Source organism: Panthera pardus, unplaced genomic scaffold (genome assembly GCF_024362965.1).
Source record: "Panthera pardus isolate Hobbes unplaced genomic scaffold, ASM2436296v1 HiC_scaffold_22, whole genome shotgun sequence".
Classification (NCBI taxonomy): Eukaryota; Metazoa; Chordata; class Mammalia; order Carnivora; family Felidae; genus Panthera; species Panthera pardus.
This window is the reverse complement of record NW_026526788.1, coordinates 60,662,065-60,679,788: the sequence shown is the minus strand read 5'-3', so window position 1 is coordinate 60,679,788 and position 17,724 is coordinate 60,662,065. Positions and strand designations below refer to the sequence as shown.

The 17,724-nt window shown below is 48.4% G+C and overlaps 1 protein-coding gene across 3 annotated transcripts in view; it reads right to left on the bottom strand.

The window, feature by feature from the left end:
- Window positions 1-1,933: 1,933 nt before the first annotated feature.
- CNNM2 (cyclin and CBS domain divalent metal cation transport mediator 2) overlaps window positions 1,934-17,724 on the bottom strand; it is a 147,804-nt gene continuing 132,013 nt past the window's right edge. Inside the window, exons 5-9 of one of the 3 annotated variants that reach the window (XR_008424911.1) lie at window positions 16,717-16,810; window positions 13,766-13,831; window positions 9,122-9,306; window positions 6,602-8,405; window positions 1,934-5,860 (exon numbers count right to left, since the gene is read on the bottom strand). Coding sequence is in view for 2 of the 3 variants with exons in the window: in XM_053909889.1 (XP_053765864.1) it covers window positions 8,196-8,405; window positions 9,122-9,306; window positions 13,766-13,831; window positions 16,717-16,810 (555 nt within the window). In the remaining variant the exon portion in view is untranslated. Of the gene's footprint in view, window positions 8,406-9,121; window positions 9,307-13,765; window positions 13,832-16,716; window positions 16,811-17,724 lie in introns of all 3 variants that reach the window. The other 2 variants (XM_053909889.1, XM_053909890.1) reach the window with 2 other exon arrangements.

Here is a 17,724-nt window from a genome sequence, read left to right as displayed (position 1 = left end):
TGCCAAGCAAACCTTTCAACACTAAAAAAAGATGCTTATTGTCCAATTTTTTGAGAGGGTTCTCACCAGAGGTGATCTTTGACTTGTGGGTAGGGCTATTTTGAAGCAAGTAATTTCATTATTGGACCCACTGCCCTCAAGTCAATGATGTAGCAGAATTGTAGCAGGGAAGCTGGCTCAATCTAAATATTCCCATCCTGTGCTGGCCTACTGTGTGAGCACTCCACAGTCATGAGCACCCCAGCAGGAAAAGCAGTTCGATGAAGAACTCCAGCAGCTGATTCCCCCTTGCACCCTTAGGCCTCGCAGTCATCCACCAAGGGAGATGGCATGCTAACAGAATATCCCAGAGAAAGGGCCCTATGAACCATTCCTTTGCTCTGGGACATGTCAGTATGAGCAGAAATGGGAGGATGTTGGACGGAAAAGGATGGAACAGTCTTAGAAAGCAAGAGCTTATTAGGCATCTAGTAGGATTCAACCTTTTGGCTTTAAAGAATCATCGCTATCAAAATACTTCTAAAAAGTACAAAAGTTTTCAGAAATCAACTCCAGGTTATGAAAAAGTCATTCAGTTTGTACCACTTTCTCTGCAAGCCCCTCTGGTCACTATCTCTGCCTCAGAAGTACTAAGTTGAGAAAAAGAGCTGGGCAGCACAATTTGTTTTATGAACTAGAAACCCCAGAGCTTTCTTCATGGTAAAGCTCAGTAATGAACTGACCGGTACCCCATGGATGCCGAGGGAAAGCTTAGGAAAATCACCTCTACTTTTATTGGAGAATTTCCTGATTTGAGCTCAGGACTCATCTAGACAAAGTGAGTAAAGCAGGAAAAACTAAGCAAAACAGCCAAGTGGGAGTTGCTATTTTGGAGAGAGAATTCCTTCCCCAGCCTCCCTTAGTGCTTTCTTCTCTGCTTCTAAGGAAAGAAAACAGACTCCCAAGAAGGTAACACTTTGCTAGAATATAGGTCTACTCTGTTCTACTTTCCAGAAGTTGGGGGTGATGACTCTGGAAGGGAACATGGTGATTAGGTCAGGCATGTTCCAAAGCCAGTCTTGCCAGCAGCCCTTCACTGAAAAGTCTCCGTCCACAGGGCAAGTGTAAGTAAGGGGCCAGTCACCAAGAGGCTCAATTCTCAGAGCATGATCCTCTTTGGATTGTAAAATAAATAAAGGCTAGGAGTGGAGGAAAAATGGATTCCAGAAAGATGTGATCCAAGAATAAACCACAGAGGGGCAGTGAGCCTCGACCAGAAGAGTTGCAGGGTCTGGTCACGTATGAGTGAGGAGGAGGATTAAGAAGAAAGAAGACTTGAAAAGCAGTGGTGGTGGAAGAGGAATGTGGGCCCCAACACTGGGTTATTAGGGAAGGTGGATGCCTACAGCATCCTGAAGAGCATCTGAACGCGACTCCTGCACTCAGGCCTGACCTTTTTAACTTGAGAGTGAACCATCTGTGCAGGCTACCACCTTTCTCCTAGCCTTTGCAGAGCAGAGGACCTACAGAGCCGTTTTCATCTTCAAGAGCCAGCGGAGAGGCTTGAAGGAGGCCTCTGGTCTTGCCTAGGAAAAAACAGCTTGGACACTTGCCCAGCTGAACTGTGTGTTGTTCGAGCAGCAAATGTCGGGCAACTTGAGTGAATCGACAGGGGACAGACTACAATCTTTGCAAAGGAGAACCTTCCCTCCCCGCCCTCCCCACCCCCACCCCAGAACCGGTGGGACCAGACTGTGGTAGAGGTGGAGGCCCACTTCTGGTATCTCTCTCTTTTAACATAAGACTTCGTGGTATGTGTCCAGCGGAAATGCCCTGCTGTGTTGCCATGCCGACAACCAATCCCAGCTTTCCCACCAGGACAGCGATGCTATTGGGCAGGGGACCGAGGTTGGTGTTGCATAGATGAAAGGGGAAAGAGGGAACACACATCCGCTGGAAGGGTGAACAGAAAATCATCATTTATCTAAATAGAATAGAAATGAACAAAAACCTTTTAAAACAATCACAAAATTTACAAATAAATTGGTACAAAATAAATAGGAGAGATTGTAAATCTACAACATCATTTGAATTATAAAATGCATTCATTATGACAATCAGCTCATGAAACCTATACATGTCATTTGTGCTTCTTTAGGTTTATGTACACAGCTCTCAATACTGTGCTTGGAAAACTTCACTGCTGAAAAGCATGAAATGTACACTATGACACAGTAAAGGTTGAGGAGGGTGAAAATCAGACACAAAGCAGGGTCTTATTTGAGGGCCAAGGCAATACTGGCATTGGGCCTCAAAACCAAGAAAAGGCATATTAGAAGCCCAGATGGGCAGGCAGCTTCCATGGTCCAGAGAGATGGATTCTGCAATCCAAGGTGGGAAATGGCCAGTTTGCCAACCTGGCTTGGGAGGGTGGGAGTGAGGAAGGACACTCTGGTCTCACAGCCATGCTACATACCATCAACTGCATACAGAATAGACCCAGTCACCAGAACCTCAAGTATTTCATGGAGATACTTGGGAGCCCTGCCTCCATCATCATCCCAAACATTAGTCCATCAGGAGTAGTGGTGGGCCGGATGAAAGGGGCCAGAATGCTAGGGTCAACGTTAAGAGCAGCAACCTCTTTATGACAAAAACAAACAAAACCACTGCCTTCTCACCCACTTTAAGGGACAACAGAACCCTAGGCTCCATGGATGAGGGGCTCTAGGAAATGTCTTAGTCACAGACAATGTACTAACAGTAGAGGCATATGTACATAATAAATAATAATATAAAATAAAGCATATACATTTGTAGATTTAAAGGACTCCAGAAACAAGAGAAGTCAATGGACTGATATACTCCACCTTCACAGTAGACTCCAGACATGGAATCATGAATCAGAAGCTAGGATGGGGCTCTCTGGGGAATCAAAGTCCTGATGCCTTATTCTTTCCCACTCCCTTCTGCTCTGGGAGCCTGAGACCAGCTGTGTATACCAAGGGGCCTGGGCCTCCCAACACAAAGGGAAGGCAGCCAAGCCCCACCAGGTCCATGTAATAATTCTCTCCAGGGTGAACCTGAAGAAGAATCTGGCCCCAAAAGAATCACTTCCCAAGTGACTCCATATTGGTCAGATGGGGGTAAATGCCAGAAGATCCCCTGCCAAGTGAGGCAAGTCATTCTTCCAGTGTATGTTTAATACCCCAGTGGGTATTCAAACTCAAAGACATGTACTCATTCAAGTCTTTCTGATAGTATGTGTTGGAGCTGTGTACATAAAAACCTTGGTATACAGATTCCTAGAACTTTACTCTCTTGCTACTAGAACCTTTGTTCCTGTGTTGCTTCAAGTACAGCCTGGTATTTCCCATCAAAGGATATTTACAATGGTTCTAGTGAAATTACGTCGGTGGCTCTAGCATATGCAGACAGAAAGCTGAGCCAACCACAAAGGTCTAAGAAGCCAAGAAAGTCCCTGGCCCAAGATGGCACGAGAAAAGTTCCAAGCTCTGCAGTTGCTGTGAATTCCCATCATCTCCTTCCGTCCCTAGGGCTGACCAGGGGCCCTGGAGCCTTCAGACAGGGCAGAAGGAAAACCAGCAAGTAAGCATTCACTGCAGGGAGAATGTCTGCAGGTGGTAGAGGAAAAAGGCCCACTGCTGCAGCCTTGAGGGACAGTGACATCAGCAGGCTTGGCAAAGGTGCACCACTCACCCTCAAATGAGGCAAAGGAACCTCATTTTAGAGTTCTCTGAACTCATCTCTCTTATCAGCCCACTTGAATACAAAAGAAATACGAAAAGAAAGATTTGTAAATGGCCCTGAGATAATAAAAATCCACTGAGTACGTTGCTCCTTGATAAATTTACATCGGAAAGTTTCTGAATCACCCTAAACCACGTTCCTACTGAGTTCCCCAAATCTCTCCTACATCTGGATTAACCTGTAACTCACCCAGATGTCCTTCCTTGCTGGACAGAAGCACCACCAGCCCGGAGCCTAGAGTAGAACCAAACCTGACCCAGGAACTGCATCCTGAGAAATGGAGCACTTGTACCCCAGAAGCCTCTGCACCTTGAACTGCCAGCTCAGTCAACCCCCCCCCCCCCGCCCCCCGCCGCAAGAAAACTGTCCTGGGGTCAAAAGTTGACGGGGAAGTTGTTCCCGCTGCCCATGCCACCAGAGAACTTGGGTCGTGTGATGTGCGCCAAGCCAATCCTCCCTGGAAGCTTCTTGTTTGGTAAGCACCCTTCCTTTGCCAGCCCAGGGGTCTTTTGTTGGGGAGCACCCCTGGGAAACACTGCAGGAATCTTGGGCTCCTGGGCCAGGAAAGATGAAAAGGGCCACAGATCCCTGGCTGGTTTTCAGGATTGGGGTTTGTTCTTATTTCTGACCAGCCAGGACAAAGGCTCAATCAGCCAGGGCCTTACTTAGGTCTGCTCCACAACCCGAGAGAATTTGAGAGAAGTTCACAGTCCCCGCATAGCCCCAATTACTGTTACTTCAATTCCTAGATAAAATGCAATCCTACTTGTATCTACCACTGTTTTCCTCGACTTGGAAAAGCTGGTCCTTTAGTCGTATGGTACTGGGGATAGCACAGGTAAATATATTCACAGTTAATGTTCCATACTAGCGTGAAGTTCTGCATTCAGCCTTTGCACAGACGTTCCTTAAAGTAACGTCAGGTAATAGCAAGATGCCTTATTTCCTCCCACTTGGAGAAGCCAATCATGTCAGCATGGGCACTGAGCTCTCTCCTGTTAAGTGAGGTGAGGAAGGAGGGAAGGACAAAGTAGAATGCCCTTTCAAATGTAAATTATGTAAGAACCAAGGCTTAAACTAGTTGACTAGCATCCCAGTATCCATGTGCGAATCTTAACATTATGTTTTCCTGAAAATTTAAATATATAATTTTAGACTCGCCTGATGAATGTGGAACAGAGAGAAATAAAGGGAAAGAACGTGTAAGGCAGGAGGAAATGCGTACACACACACACACACCCCTCTCATGTATAAAGCCAAAGCAGACGGTCTTGGGAACATCTGGATACTAGGGATCCAGTTTCAGATGGAACATTTGAGATGCTACAGTGGCTCAGAGCAGGAGGAGGCCCTATCTGGTCCCACAGAGCCAGGGCCCAAAGCAAGGGCCACGGAAGCCACTAGGGAGAGGCCCTGGGTCTGACAACAAGAGCTCCAGCAGCATTGAGGACACCAGGACCTGTGTCTGCTCCACAGCCCACTCTCTTCCACGCTTACAAAGCCAGCAGCCCCAGTAAAAGATGGTCTACTGGTGGTGCTAAGAACTGACTACTGCACGTGGGGATCTCAAATATTTGATTCGCTTTCTCTGCCAGACTCGTTGACTTTATAGATGTAACTGCATAGAACTTCTAAGCTAAAATCATTCCACTGCCCAGAGAAGCAATGAGCCAGCATTTCTCCTTCAACAGCCTAAAGTTAGTTTCCAGAGGCAAAGTGGGGCCTGGAAGAGGAATCTGATCGCTCATGACACTGAGTGTTACTGGAAGGGTCTTGAGCTTTTCCCCAAAGCAGATGGAACTAGAGCCAGGAATTATTTTGGATTCCCTGTTGTTACAGAATAATGGGAATAATCAAAGGTAAAGAGTGGCTTACAGAAAATAAGTGCAAACTTGGGAGGCTAAAATTTCATCCTCTAGAAGCCCCCACTGCAAAGCCACCCCTGCCAGCACTTTACAGAGGACTTTTCAAACAGCCACCACACTGAGCAGGTATGACCGTATTGAGAAGTTCTGTTTCTCTCTGAAGTCAAGGAGCTGGCAGCTGGAATCCCTTCTCTGTTCCCCGGACTCTCACGGAGCTTTCGGGTTCACAGAGGAACAGTGGGGCTCTGAAAAAGATCCAACACATTAACTCAGATTCCAGGAGCTCCTTCCAGTAGCAAGGCACCCTGAGACGGGCCACGTGTGGCAAAGCAGATCAGTCAGCAGAGACTGAGGGGGCAGAGATCCTGAAAGCCAGAGGAGCCATGGCGTGGCAGGCCAGGCTCCACCAAACTACCAGGAAGGCAAGCGCAGTCCGGGCCCAGAGGATGGACGGCGTGGTTGTTGGGGGGTCACCCCCACCCCCCCGTACAAGACCCAGGTTTTACTTCCTTAGAGGGAACTCTCATTTCCGCGCACCCCATGGACAGTCCCAGTTTCCACACCACACTGGGGTTGTGTTTAGCCACATGCGTCTTAAGAAACGGAGACCTTTTAACTTGGATGGGTCTGTTTATAAAAGGGGACACTGACACTGCAGGGCCCCACTCACATTAAGACAAAGTGGGGGCTCCATCCCGTGGTAGTAGGTTTGGTGCCAGCAGCGGGCCGCTTAGCCCCTTCGCAGGCCCCCCCCCGCCGCCGTGACCTCTGCCAGTTGAGGCCAGTACTTGCCTCACTGAGGGGCATGGCACCTGATGAGGAAGACACTGCAGGACCGACGTCCCAGAGGAAATACTGCGGGAAATGCGCATATGACACTAGAGCCCCAAACCGCTCACCAGGAGGCAAGCCCAGCAGGTGGCTGGTTATTGCACAACCACAGCTCCCACCCTCCCCAGAGCCCAACCTGGGGGGCGCGCTCCTACCTTGAGGAGGGAGAAGGAAACCGCCGCTTGGCCCGGGGCTTCCCTTCGTTCAGTGAGACCCCGCGGACAAAACGCTATCTTCTTGGCTAGTGACTAGAGGCAGCACGGAGTGGCAGCTCTACACGAGCACTGCCGTCAGTATGGATTCAACTCAGTGTACGAGCGTTGCCACCAAAATGCACTCATCCCTCGGGTAACACTTAAAACAGATAAGATAGGTAAGAATTCAGTCACTCAAGAAATACCTCCTGACATTAATTTCACTACACGTGATGAATTTGGCATTAAAAGGCGGCCGACGCACACATGAAACGGCCGCAACACACATTTGGTTTCTGAATCCCTGTTCGGGGCCACGCCGACCCTGGCCGTACAGGCAGCCTCTCTGTTGTGGGCCGCATCTGAGGCAGGAGGCACCGAGGTCCTCAGGCAGGGACACGGCCACTGCCGGGCCCCCCGGGGGCCCAGGGACAGAGGGGGAAGAGGGGCAGCTGGCTCCCTGGGAGCAGGGGTGGGGGCTGGCAGACCCCGAAGTTCCCTCCTTTAAACCCACGGGTCTAGAAGTGCCCTCAAGGCATGGCTGGAAGCCGACTCCTTTTCTGACCATGACAGAGGTCCCGGTGGGAAGGGGAGGAGCTTGAACTCCACACCACGTGATTACTCAAAAGCCCTGTGGAAGATTTCCATTTGGCATCTGTGTAGCAGCATCCTGGGTTAACAAGAGCGAGGACGGGGAGGTGGGTGACGGCGCTCGGTAAGCTGGGGAGAAGGCCTGGCTGGGCCGGAGAATCCAGGCTGTAGGAATGTCGGGGTGAAGCCACCTTGCCTCTTGCCAATGATAAACCATGGGTTTAAAATTCATTAACATTCATTTTGGTGATAAAAATTCCTTAGAGTAGGAGCAAAATCACATTCCAAGCAAATGTTAAACCTTTCTGAGGGGAAGGGACACGGTTAAACATTAACTTAAAACAACACTGAGCTCACAGAGGCGGCTGCAGGCCCCCCCGTGCAGGCTCCACCCCACAGTGGGACAGACGTGGCGGGTTGGCATCGACCGCTTTCTTCATTCATCCTTCAAGTTCCACAGCGACACCCGCTGGGCGCAGAGGAAGCGCACCCCTCCCTACGAGGGCCGAGGAGCAAGTCCATTCTGTGCGGGTCACATCATGGAGTCACAGCAGAGTTCAGACACAACAACGTAAAACTCTGCAAAAGACACTTTTTAAAAACATGATCTCTTGGGGGACAAAAAAATAATAAACCGCAACAATTTTCAACTTCATGCAAATTGAGGAAGGAGGAGAGTGAATAAGGAATAAAAGGTACAACTGAAAAAATAAACATGATTCTATTTGGGTGGAAGAGGCTCGTCTCCACCATCTCGGATGCCATGCCCTAGCTGTCGATCTCACACCTCTGGTCTCCAGTCCACCCTCACCGTCCTCCTCTGCTGCTTCCAGGAAGGGAACAAAGTCTTTGGTCTCAGGATGTTGCAGGACGCAGCACGGCACACAAGCTCACGCTAATGGGATTCACGGTCAGCTGGCCTGAGGCCTCGGGAGTGGGGGCGAGGGTTGGTGGGGGGGGCGCCCTAGATGGCACCTTCGCTGTGCAGGCTGTGATTGGCCTTGTTGTGTGTCACACAGTTCTGTTCATTGAGCAGGTTGGCTGTCTCGTCTGGCAACCCGTCGTGCAGCTCCGTAAGAGTCAATTCAATTTTAGTGTTTTCACTGTCTGAAGACTGAGGAGTTTTGTCCATCCGGGATGCCATCAAGGCATTTTGGTATTGCTGTCTTGAGATCTGGGGGCCAGAAGATGGCACAAAAACAAACCAAGATAATGCTTATTTTCAGGCACTCTTGTCTCGACATGGTATGACACGTTAAAATCCCCCGAAAGGCCCCTCATAGTTTTTCTAGGGAAATACCATCCTTGAGTATAAACCGAGCCACTTTTAAGAGCTCAAGTTGACGCTGGTGAACAAGTCAGTTTTTTACTGATAGAAGCTATTTCCAGATCTTTGTCTCAAAGTTTCACAGCGACTGGAAAATGGAGATAGGCTTCCAACAGCTAAAGCTGGCTTGTTCTTCACAAGACGTCTTTATTCTGGACTAAGAAAAGAACCCTGTCTCGGGGCAGAAGAGAAGCAGGGGGTTCTTCCTGCCCCATCCCGTTAAGTCTTCAGAGTCTCTGATCTCAGCCCTTCCAGGGCCATCCAGAGTCACTGGAGTCAGGAGCTCATGAGGACTCACTGAAAAATGTGGATTCTGTTTCTCATCATCTCCAGCTCTCACTCCCTGAAAAAGGCACATCTGACTTGGCAGCTTTTGTGACAGAGCCGGGGAGGTACCTGTTTCCCCGGCCTAACCCCTGGGCACAGTAGATGGAGGTGTAGGGAGTCCAAATGACAAAGGGAGAGCTCAGTGGCGGGGCCTGGGAAGCCAAACAACTCGCTGAGGAAGTTGGCCTCCAGTGGCCGGGCCCCGGCTCCAGCCCAGCCACTCTCCCTTCTCTTACCTTAACAAACTGAAGGTCAGAAAGGGCTCGCACGGAGTAGTCGGGGATGTAGACTTGAAGGAACGAAGAATTGAGCTGATTATTGCTGCTCCCCAGTGTCGGCGTTATCGCATCAATCCGGTCACTTCGGCTGAGAGAGTCTGAGTGATTCAAGCCACATGGGCGAGGCGGCGACTTGTTTTCACCTGGAAAAGGAGGGGAAAGAAACCATAACCTTTTAAGCGAGGTAGATATAAGCAATAAAGTCAGCTCTTTATTTTCCAAATAAAAAAAGTAGCAACTAACAGACCAGCTCAATGAACTTCTCCCAGACACCTGAGCCATACCGCTCAGCATGTAGGGCCCTCCTACAACACGCTCCTGGCCTCCCGGCAACAAGGGGATCGCGCGGGTCAGCCGCTCAGGCCCGTGCGCCGCGCGCACACACACACACACACACACACACACACACACACACACACACACAGTCCTTCCCGAGGGTCTGACCTCGAAGACCCTGTGGCTACACACCTGTGTCAGGAGTGACCCTGAACCGCGCAGGCTGTGTGCCGATGAGGCCCAAGGCACAGAAGCTCCCGGATGTAAAACACAGACCGTGCCAGAAGCAAAAGCAAAGGACTCTTGAGAACGTTTGTAAAATCAGTATGTGCTCGCAAGGGATCAGGACAGTTCCGTCTGCTCCTACCCCTCCACCAAACCTGTTATCCTGGTCTCTGACCTCAATAAAATTCCCACCAGGCAGTCCAAGGATGTCTCAGGGTTTCAGGAATACCAGAAGACACCAAACCCTTAAAAGATTTAAGGCAGCGTAGGTGCTGTGGGATTCTTCAATGACATGCACATTACTCATTCATTAAAACAAAGTGAAAGGAAATTCAGTGAGTCTAAGTGTTGCTGTTCGTAAAGGCAAGTTGACCGTAGCTTCTAACGTAAATTTCATTAAAAATAAAACCCACCTCCCGCCTTGTCAAAGCTTCCTCCGTTTTTGCTGTTCTAATCAAGTCTAGTCCACAAATATTAAGTGGGTGTTCACAGCGGACAGGTCCTGACCTGCATAATGTCCACCTCCTCAGACTCAAGCGGCAGTCTCTCCCTCCGTGCTGTAGAGATTCCCCATTATCCCTCCACTACTTGAATGAGCCTTAAAAGCCTGAACATAGTTATGTTCCCCTTAAGCCTCTTCCTGTCCAGGCTAAATACTTTGATGTGTTTTATGACCCCTCAACCCCATCCTGACCACCATCTGAGATTCCACTCAGTAAACATCCCTCTTAAAATAGAACAACCACAGGGGCGCCTGGGTGGCTCAGTTGGTTGAGCATCTGACTTCGGCTCAGATCATGATCTCACAGTCTGAGTTCAAGCCCCGCGTAGGGCTCTGTGCTGACAGCTCGGTGTCTGGTCTGCTTCAGATTCTGTGTCTCCCTCTCTCTCTACCCCTCCTCTGCTCATGCTGTCTCTCAAAAATAAATAAGCATTAAAGAAATTTTTTTTTTAATTGGACAACCACAACAAAACACGGTAAGTACTCGATGAACCTCAAATGGCAAGTTCACTTTCTCCCCAAATTTTCACAGCATGACTTTCCCTACAATTTTCTTGGCAGAACGATTTTCCATCGTCAGTCAAAACTAAACTCAGAGTGGCCACTCATCTGGTTGGTTCCACTTATCTTCTAAGAGAACAAGGCAAATTAATAATTTATCAGATGTTTTCTATTTAGCAGAAGGGATGACCCAACTTTGCTAAGCCTCAGATTCCCTACCTATATGTAAAAGGCAGGTAATAATAGTCTCCACTTCCTAAAGTCTGATGGGGATTCAGAATGAAATAATAGGGGCGCCTGGGTGGCTTAGTCAGTTAAGTGTCTGACTTCAGCTCCTTGATCAGGAGTTCAAGCCCTGCATCGGGCTCTCTGCTGCCAGCACAGAGCCCGCTCCGGATCCTCTGTCTCCTTCCCTCTCTACGCCTCCTCCCTTCCCCACTCTCTCCATCTCAAAAATAAATAAAAAGCTTTTTAAAAAATGAGATAATATGTAACATGCTTAGCACAGCATCTGACACCTAACCACCGATCCATAAGCCTAGTTAACATTGTTATATTTTCTGTTTGCTTCCCAGACCTCTCCACTACGTACCTACCCTGATGGCCAAGCCTTCCTGTATTAGTGAGGGCATCACCCAGGCTGAAAGATCCAACCGTTCTTTGAAACAAAGGATCCCACTGAATCCTTAGGCTTTAGCCCCACATCACCATTGCTATAGATAGTGCTAGCTTTTGTGTGTTACAGTTTAAAGGTCCAAAAACCAAAACATTTAAGGGGCGCTTTGCTTATTGATCAGACTGTGTCGGTAGGTAGATGTCAAGGGCCCTGCGCAGTACTTCTGAGTCTCCTTTTCTCCTGAGGAGGATTACAGGCAAACTCTGGCTTCTCCAAGGTTTCTATATTTCTAGTCAGTTTCCTCTCAACCCTCTGTTTTTGTGAGATGAACCCCCTCCTTTGCAGCAACCCACTGCCTGGCGTCCTGGCCACAGTCTGGAGAAGCAGTGGGACCCCTTCTCCAGTAGCTTGGCAAGGACAGAGTGTGATTGGCCTTTCATCAACATGCAGTGAGAGAAATTATGGAAAGAGCCTAAATGTCCATCAACTGATGAATGGGTAAAGAAACTGTGGTTTATATACACAATGGAGTACTACGTGGCAATGAGAAAGAATGAAATATGGCCTTTTGTAGCAACGTGGATGGAACTGGAGAGTGTGATGCTAAGTGAAATAAGCCATACAGAGAAAGACAGATACCATATGGTTTCACTCTTATGTGGATCCTGAGAAACTTAACAGGAACCCATGGGGGAGGGGAAGGGGGGGGGGGGGAAGAGAGGTTAGAGTGGGAGAGAGCCAAAGTGTAAGAGACTCTTAAAAACCGAGAACAAACTGAGGGCTGATGGGGGGTGGGAGGGAGGGGAGGGTGGGTGATGGGTATTGAAGAGGGCATCTTTTGGGATGAGCACTGGGTGTTGTATGGAATCCCAATTTGACAATAAATTTCATATATTTAAAAAAAAAAAACACGCAGTGAGAGAGATGAATATTCACACCAAAGAGAATAAAGACTTTAAGTGGCCACTCCCCAGTTCAGGTCATGTTTTGTTGCCAAATTTATGTACTAAATTATCACAATAATTATGATAAAAAACCTTTCAATCTTAATTCCTCTATGCCTTCTCGGATTTTTTTCTTTTTCTTCATCTTGCCTAGGAATTCTTTTTAGAAGTCAGCTAGAAAGATACTATAAAGTTAACAGTCCCAGCCTCCTCCCTGGGAACCACAAAGCACCTTTTGGAATAGGCTAGAAATCACTGGTTTAGGTCTATTATTGTAATGCCAGCATCCTGAAGGCTTGGGCCCACAAATGGATTTTTTTATTACTAGATCAGATAGAGTGGACACAGCTAAGAAATCTCTAAGTTCTACAGGAAAAGTAAAATACAAATGATATTTCATGAACTTCATCCAAAAGTCACTCTAGTTCAGCATCTGTGACATTTTAAAGAGGTAGCACATGCCAGCGAATAAAATGGGGAGAAAAAACACAAACATATATACATATACACAAATACCCATTTATGTGCGTACATATGTATGTGTACGTATGTATAATCTTCCAGCTCATTTGATTCAAACAGTCCTATAAATAAGATCTACCCCCAATTCTTTCAGAGCAAAGACTTGAAGGAACATTAGCTTCTTTCTAGGACAAGTATTGCCTCCTTTACTAAATATCAGCATTTGACCGTTTTGCTCAAACTGGATTATGGATTGCAAATTTCATCAGATTTTAAAATATAAGCTGTGGGGAACAAAATAAAGAGAAAAATTGTACTACCAAAAGCTCAGCAATTTTAATTAAAGAAAGATTAAACCTTTGCCTTTCTTTTTAGCCGCTGGACGTGTTAGCCAGGCACGACCAAACTCTCCTGCAGGGCAGGAACCAGCAGCTGGTGGGGAATGTGCACAGTACTAATTTCAAAAGAGAGAGAAGGAGACAGGACAAGCAGGGCCACCTGCCTGATGGGGGAAGGGGGGGTAATGCACGTGCCCCGTTCACAGGGATGGCAGAGAAAGGACCAAAGGAACAGAACCAAGAACGCCAGGGCCTCTGCACACAGGGCGCTTGTCCACTGAGGAAAATTCATAGTCCTTGAGACTTTGGGCTCAATGTGCTTTTGGTAGAAGCATCCTCAGGTTCTGAGGTCCTCGGGGCCTCTGCAAGTGCCTTTGCTGAGGTCAAACCACCCCAAGCAGCCCCCCTGTACCGCCCTGAAAACCCAAGGTCGGCAGTGTGGGTGGGCCAGGCAGGGAGCAGTGAGGATCCGGATCCAGGTCAGAGTCACTCTCACTTTCTGTGGGGCCAGCGCTGCTCACGCTCGCGGATTCCCCGCCAGTCTCCCGAAGCCTTCGCACAACGGCTGTGGGCTTATACTTCCCTGGAAAGCTCACTACTGCGTCTATAAGCATGGAGTTTGCAACCTCAAAGAAAAACTGCCAACGGCCTGGACCAAATAAAGGGAGCAGATCTAGGCTTTTGTGGGGTCAAGGGAGGCAACCGGAAGAATTATGAAAAGGAAACATGCAGAGTTACCTGGAGAACCTGCTGCTAACAACTCTGTTCTGCTGACAACAAAGGTACGAGACAGGGACAAAGGAACTGAAAAATGGAGAAAAACAGGGTGAGACCATATCAAAAGGCAAGAAAGGCGATCTCTGCACTCAGGGGACAGGAGCAGACACCCGCTCTACTAACATCAGCGTTCCATTCCAGAAGTGCAAAAGCCTGTAAGTTATTATGTAAATAAAAAAAAAAAAAAAAAAAAAAGAGCACACATTGCTTTCCAGGAAGAGGAATGGGGAGGCAGAAATCAGAAGAAATCCTATTCAAATGCTTCTTTACTAACCCAGAAATCTCTTAAGCCATTAATACCCTATTGGGGTTTATAGCTCAAAACATGCTCTTAAGGGTTTAAATCACAACTAGCCACACAAAAGGGGGGCTCAATTAATCAACGGCCCCAAGAGCAGGACCCAAGCCACCTGCACCAGCACAGCCAACAGCGTCCCTGTCTGCGGCAAGCAATTAGTTATTCAATTCATGGACATCCTTAATTAGCCTGGTTGTAATTTTGATATGATATTTTGCATTGGCTCGGCATACTCTGAAGTTTCAAAGCATTAGAGGAAAGTAAATAAAGGCTGTTATACACAGGTCTGCTGGGAATGGCGGACCAAGGGCATCCTCAGCACTGCTTACTCAGAGAGCTACAGGTCCATCTGATTGAAAAGTCCAATCAGCAATGCCCTACCTGGCAGGAGTCCTATTTTCTGGGCAGGATTTTTTGTTTCTGTTTTTGTTTTTAAATTAAAGTATAATTGACATGCAAAGGGACAGGCTGTGATAACTAATGACGGCAGGATTTTTCTAGGCAATCAACACTAATAAGTAGAATTATTATCTTGAGATTACTGTACTAATTGTATCTCTCAATGAAATGCACAAAATCCCAAATCCTACTTGTCAAGTCAAATACTGGGCTTTGTAATAGGATGTTATTAATGAGATCCCCTTCCTTCCTGGCATTTCCAGAAAAGGCAAGCTTGTTACAGTCCCCCAGGCTTTCTTTCAGGGAGGTCTACTCTTCAATTCCTTTTCTGAATGGGATCTGCCCTTACGTGGATCCACAGTTCAGTATAAATTGGGCTAATATTTAGGTTTCAAGAACCAGTCATCAGTAAGATTGTGCACTTAACTCTTCTAACTTTCTTTTCAAAACAACCTTCTAAACAACTCTGACTCTGCTCACCTGGGACTAATCTAAGGTTGGTGGCCAAACAGTCACAAGCTTGACACCTGTCATACCCGACATTCCCTCTGTGCTTTCAAGCTTACAAAGCACTCGTGTGGATAAGTATCATCACGTTCTATTCTTCTAACAATCACACGAGGTAACCTTAGTAAGTCCTTTTAAGGAGGAGGAAGCCAGGGCTGTCCTCAAGGGCAGGCAACCATATAATATCAAACTGCAGCTGTGACCAAGGTCTTCCCGGCCCACTTTGGAATCTCCCTGCCTCCTCACTAGCAGTGAGAACAGAAGATCACCTTCAAGTTTACAGCAGACACAATTAAGTGGGATCAGACAGGCCTACATTCACACTGGTGTTAGCCAACAGTTGACAACGGGGAGACTGGCTGATGTGGCTGGAAACCCCATGGCAGGGCAGTGAGAAGATGCATCTGGGGCAGGGGAGGCTGAGAGGTTTGAGAGAATTCTTAACATTTCACTGGCTTCCCCACTGTAAAGACATCTTTGCCGGGACGCTGTGTGGCGCAGCAGATGAAGACTAATGTCACCCACATAGGTCTGTCTGGAGGTATACCCCCTACCTTCTGAGACTGGTTTTCAGAAGTGACCCAGGTTGTTTTAGGATGGGCTAGTTTTAAATTTGAGGTTTCTGTCTCCTAGCATAGCATGTCATTTGGTATTCTGGCCACAAGATGGCACCCCAGCACCTCCGTTTACCTGTCTGGTTGCGGCTGGGGTCAGGCAGCAAGCATGCGCATGCTTGCAAAAAAGCAAGCGGTGCACAGGGACCCATCAAGTCCTGACCCAGAGGGATCTGTGGTCCATGTTCTTACCAGCACGGACACGGCTTGCTGGCCTCTTGTGCTCAGAGCACTTAGTCGACACCCCATGGCACACCCATTAGCTGGCTGACTCAACTGACCAGCTGTCTAGATAAGAGCTGGCTGTAGGCAATACATACACATTAACCTCATTCCTCCTCGGGAAAATGCCAATTCAAAAACCTCCAGCATAGTTAATGTTTTAATATCTAGCGACGGATGCGGGGCAGCCGGGACCCTCGTCAGTCCAGGCGGGAGCTTGAACCGCTGCAGCCACCGTGAAAAACTGCAAGGCAGGAGCTACTCAAGCTGAGGCCATGGCCATGAGCCCGCAGTTCCGCCCCTCCACACACACCCACCAGAAGACGTGCACAGCGGTACCCACAGCCACACAATCCACGGTGGCCTCCAATAGGACACTACCCCTGCGCCCAGCAGCCATGAAATAGATACGCTGTTGTATATTGACGCGGTGCAGCACCATGAGAATAAGTAGGAGCACACGCAGCAACGATGACGAATGTGACACGGACGACACCGGGTGAGAGAAGCCAGGCTCAATACGACACCTACTGCCTAAGTCCGCTTACGCAAAGTCCAAAAGCGGGCAAAACTAGGCTATGCTTAGAAGTCAAGGCAGTGGCCTGGGCAACGGTGACTAAGAGGGAGTGTGGGGGCGGGGGCGGGGCCTGCCCACCTCCTGTCGACACAGGAGTGGTCAGTGGGTGAAGATTCACGGGGGCATAGACTTAGGATTTACGAGGGTGTTTTTGGGCTTACACGCTATACTTCAATAAAAAGGGCAAAAAAGTAGATAAACAGGGCTGGCTGGCAGGTATAGGAAGGTGAGAGTAGAAGGGCATTCTGTCCCTAAAACACAGCCCTGCCGCAAGAGGCCGGGCAGGAAAACTCACCTGGAGAGGCTGTGAGGGCCATCACACCATAGTAGGAGAAAGCACTGGCTTCGAATTTCATACCTTCTTTCCCAGCTTCTACTTCCACCTTCCCCTGTGAGAAGAAAAGGGGAGTGTTTTCAGTCCAGTTCCCTGACTCTATCTGCAGACTCTCAGCAAGATTTGTCCTTCCATCTAAATTCCTTTCCCAACCAACCCCGGGGAAGTAGAGCCTCAGATGATCTTTCCCAACTCAGCAGAGAGGGTTAATTCATCTCAAATACAAAGACTGGATTTGGCTGGAGATGCAGAGAAGACAGTAAAAGTGTGATGTTTAATTTCTGTGAGTCCCCTTGGTATTTCCCCAGCATCCTTATTTTTGTGCCTGGATGCCCCAGGAACCTGCCCAGTAATAAGAAGACGGTGCTCTCGCCCCATTTGTGGAACCAACGCTGGGAAGACGCAGTCTTGCAGGAGCGTGAGCTGGGGCAGCATCAGGGTCAAGGGTTAACGAACACGGTCCGTGGCCGTGGAAGAGAGAGGACTACCCCAGAAGAGTTCTAGGGGCAGAACTCACTCTGGTCTTGCCAGCCCAGCATCCCACATGTGCAGGCCAACCCCTTGTCATCCAGACTCCCCATGGGCCCTGCGACACCTCGGAACTCCCTCCTCACAGTCTTGGAAAAGTTCCTGAGGCCAGTCTCCTTCCACCAGGACAAAACCTCTCCCTGAAGTTCTCCTTTGCCTTCTCTTCCTCTAGCTTCTTAGTCCACAACTTCCCTCATCAGTTCCTCTGGGACCGACTGAGGCTGCCCGATTCATCCTGGTAGCTTTAGGCTCCACCATGACCCCCCTCACTGTAGGCGTTTAATATGCGTTTTCTGGGCGACTGCAATACCCCACTGAGGGAGTGGCACTTGTGGGTTTCCATACAAAGGTCACAGTGGCTCTTGTTCATGGTGCCTATAACCACCTCTCCAGTGAGAGGCTACCTTTACGGTACGTCCTCTATGACAGGTAAATAAAAAT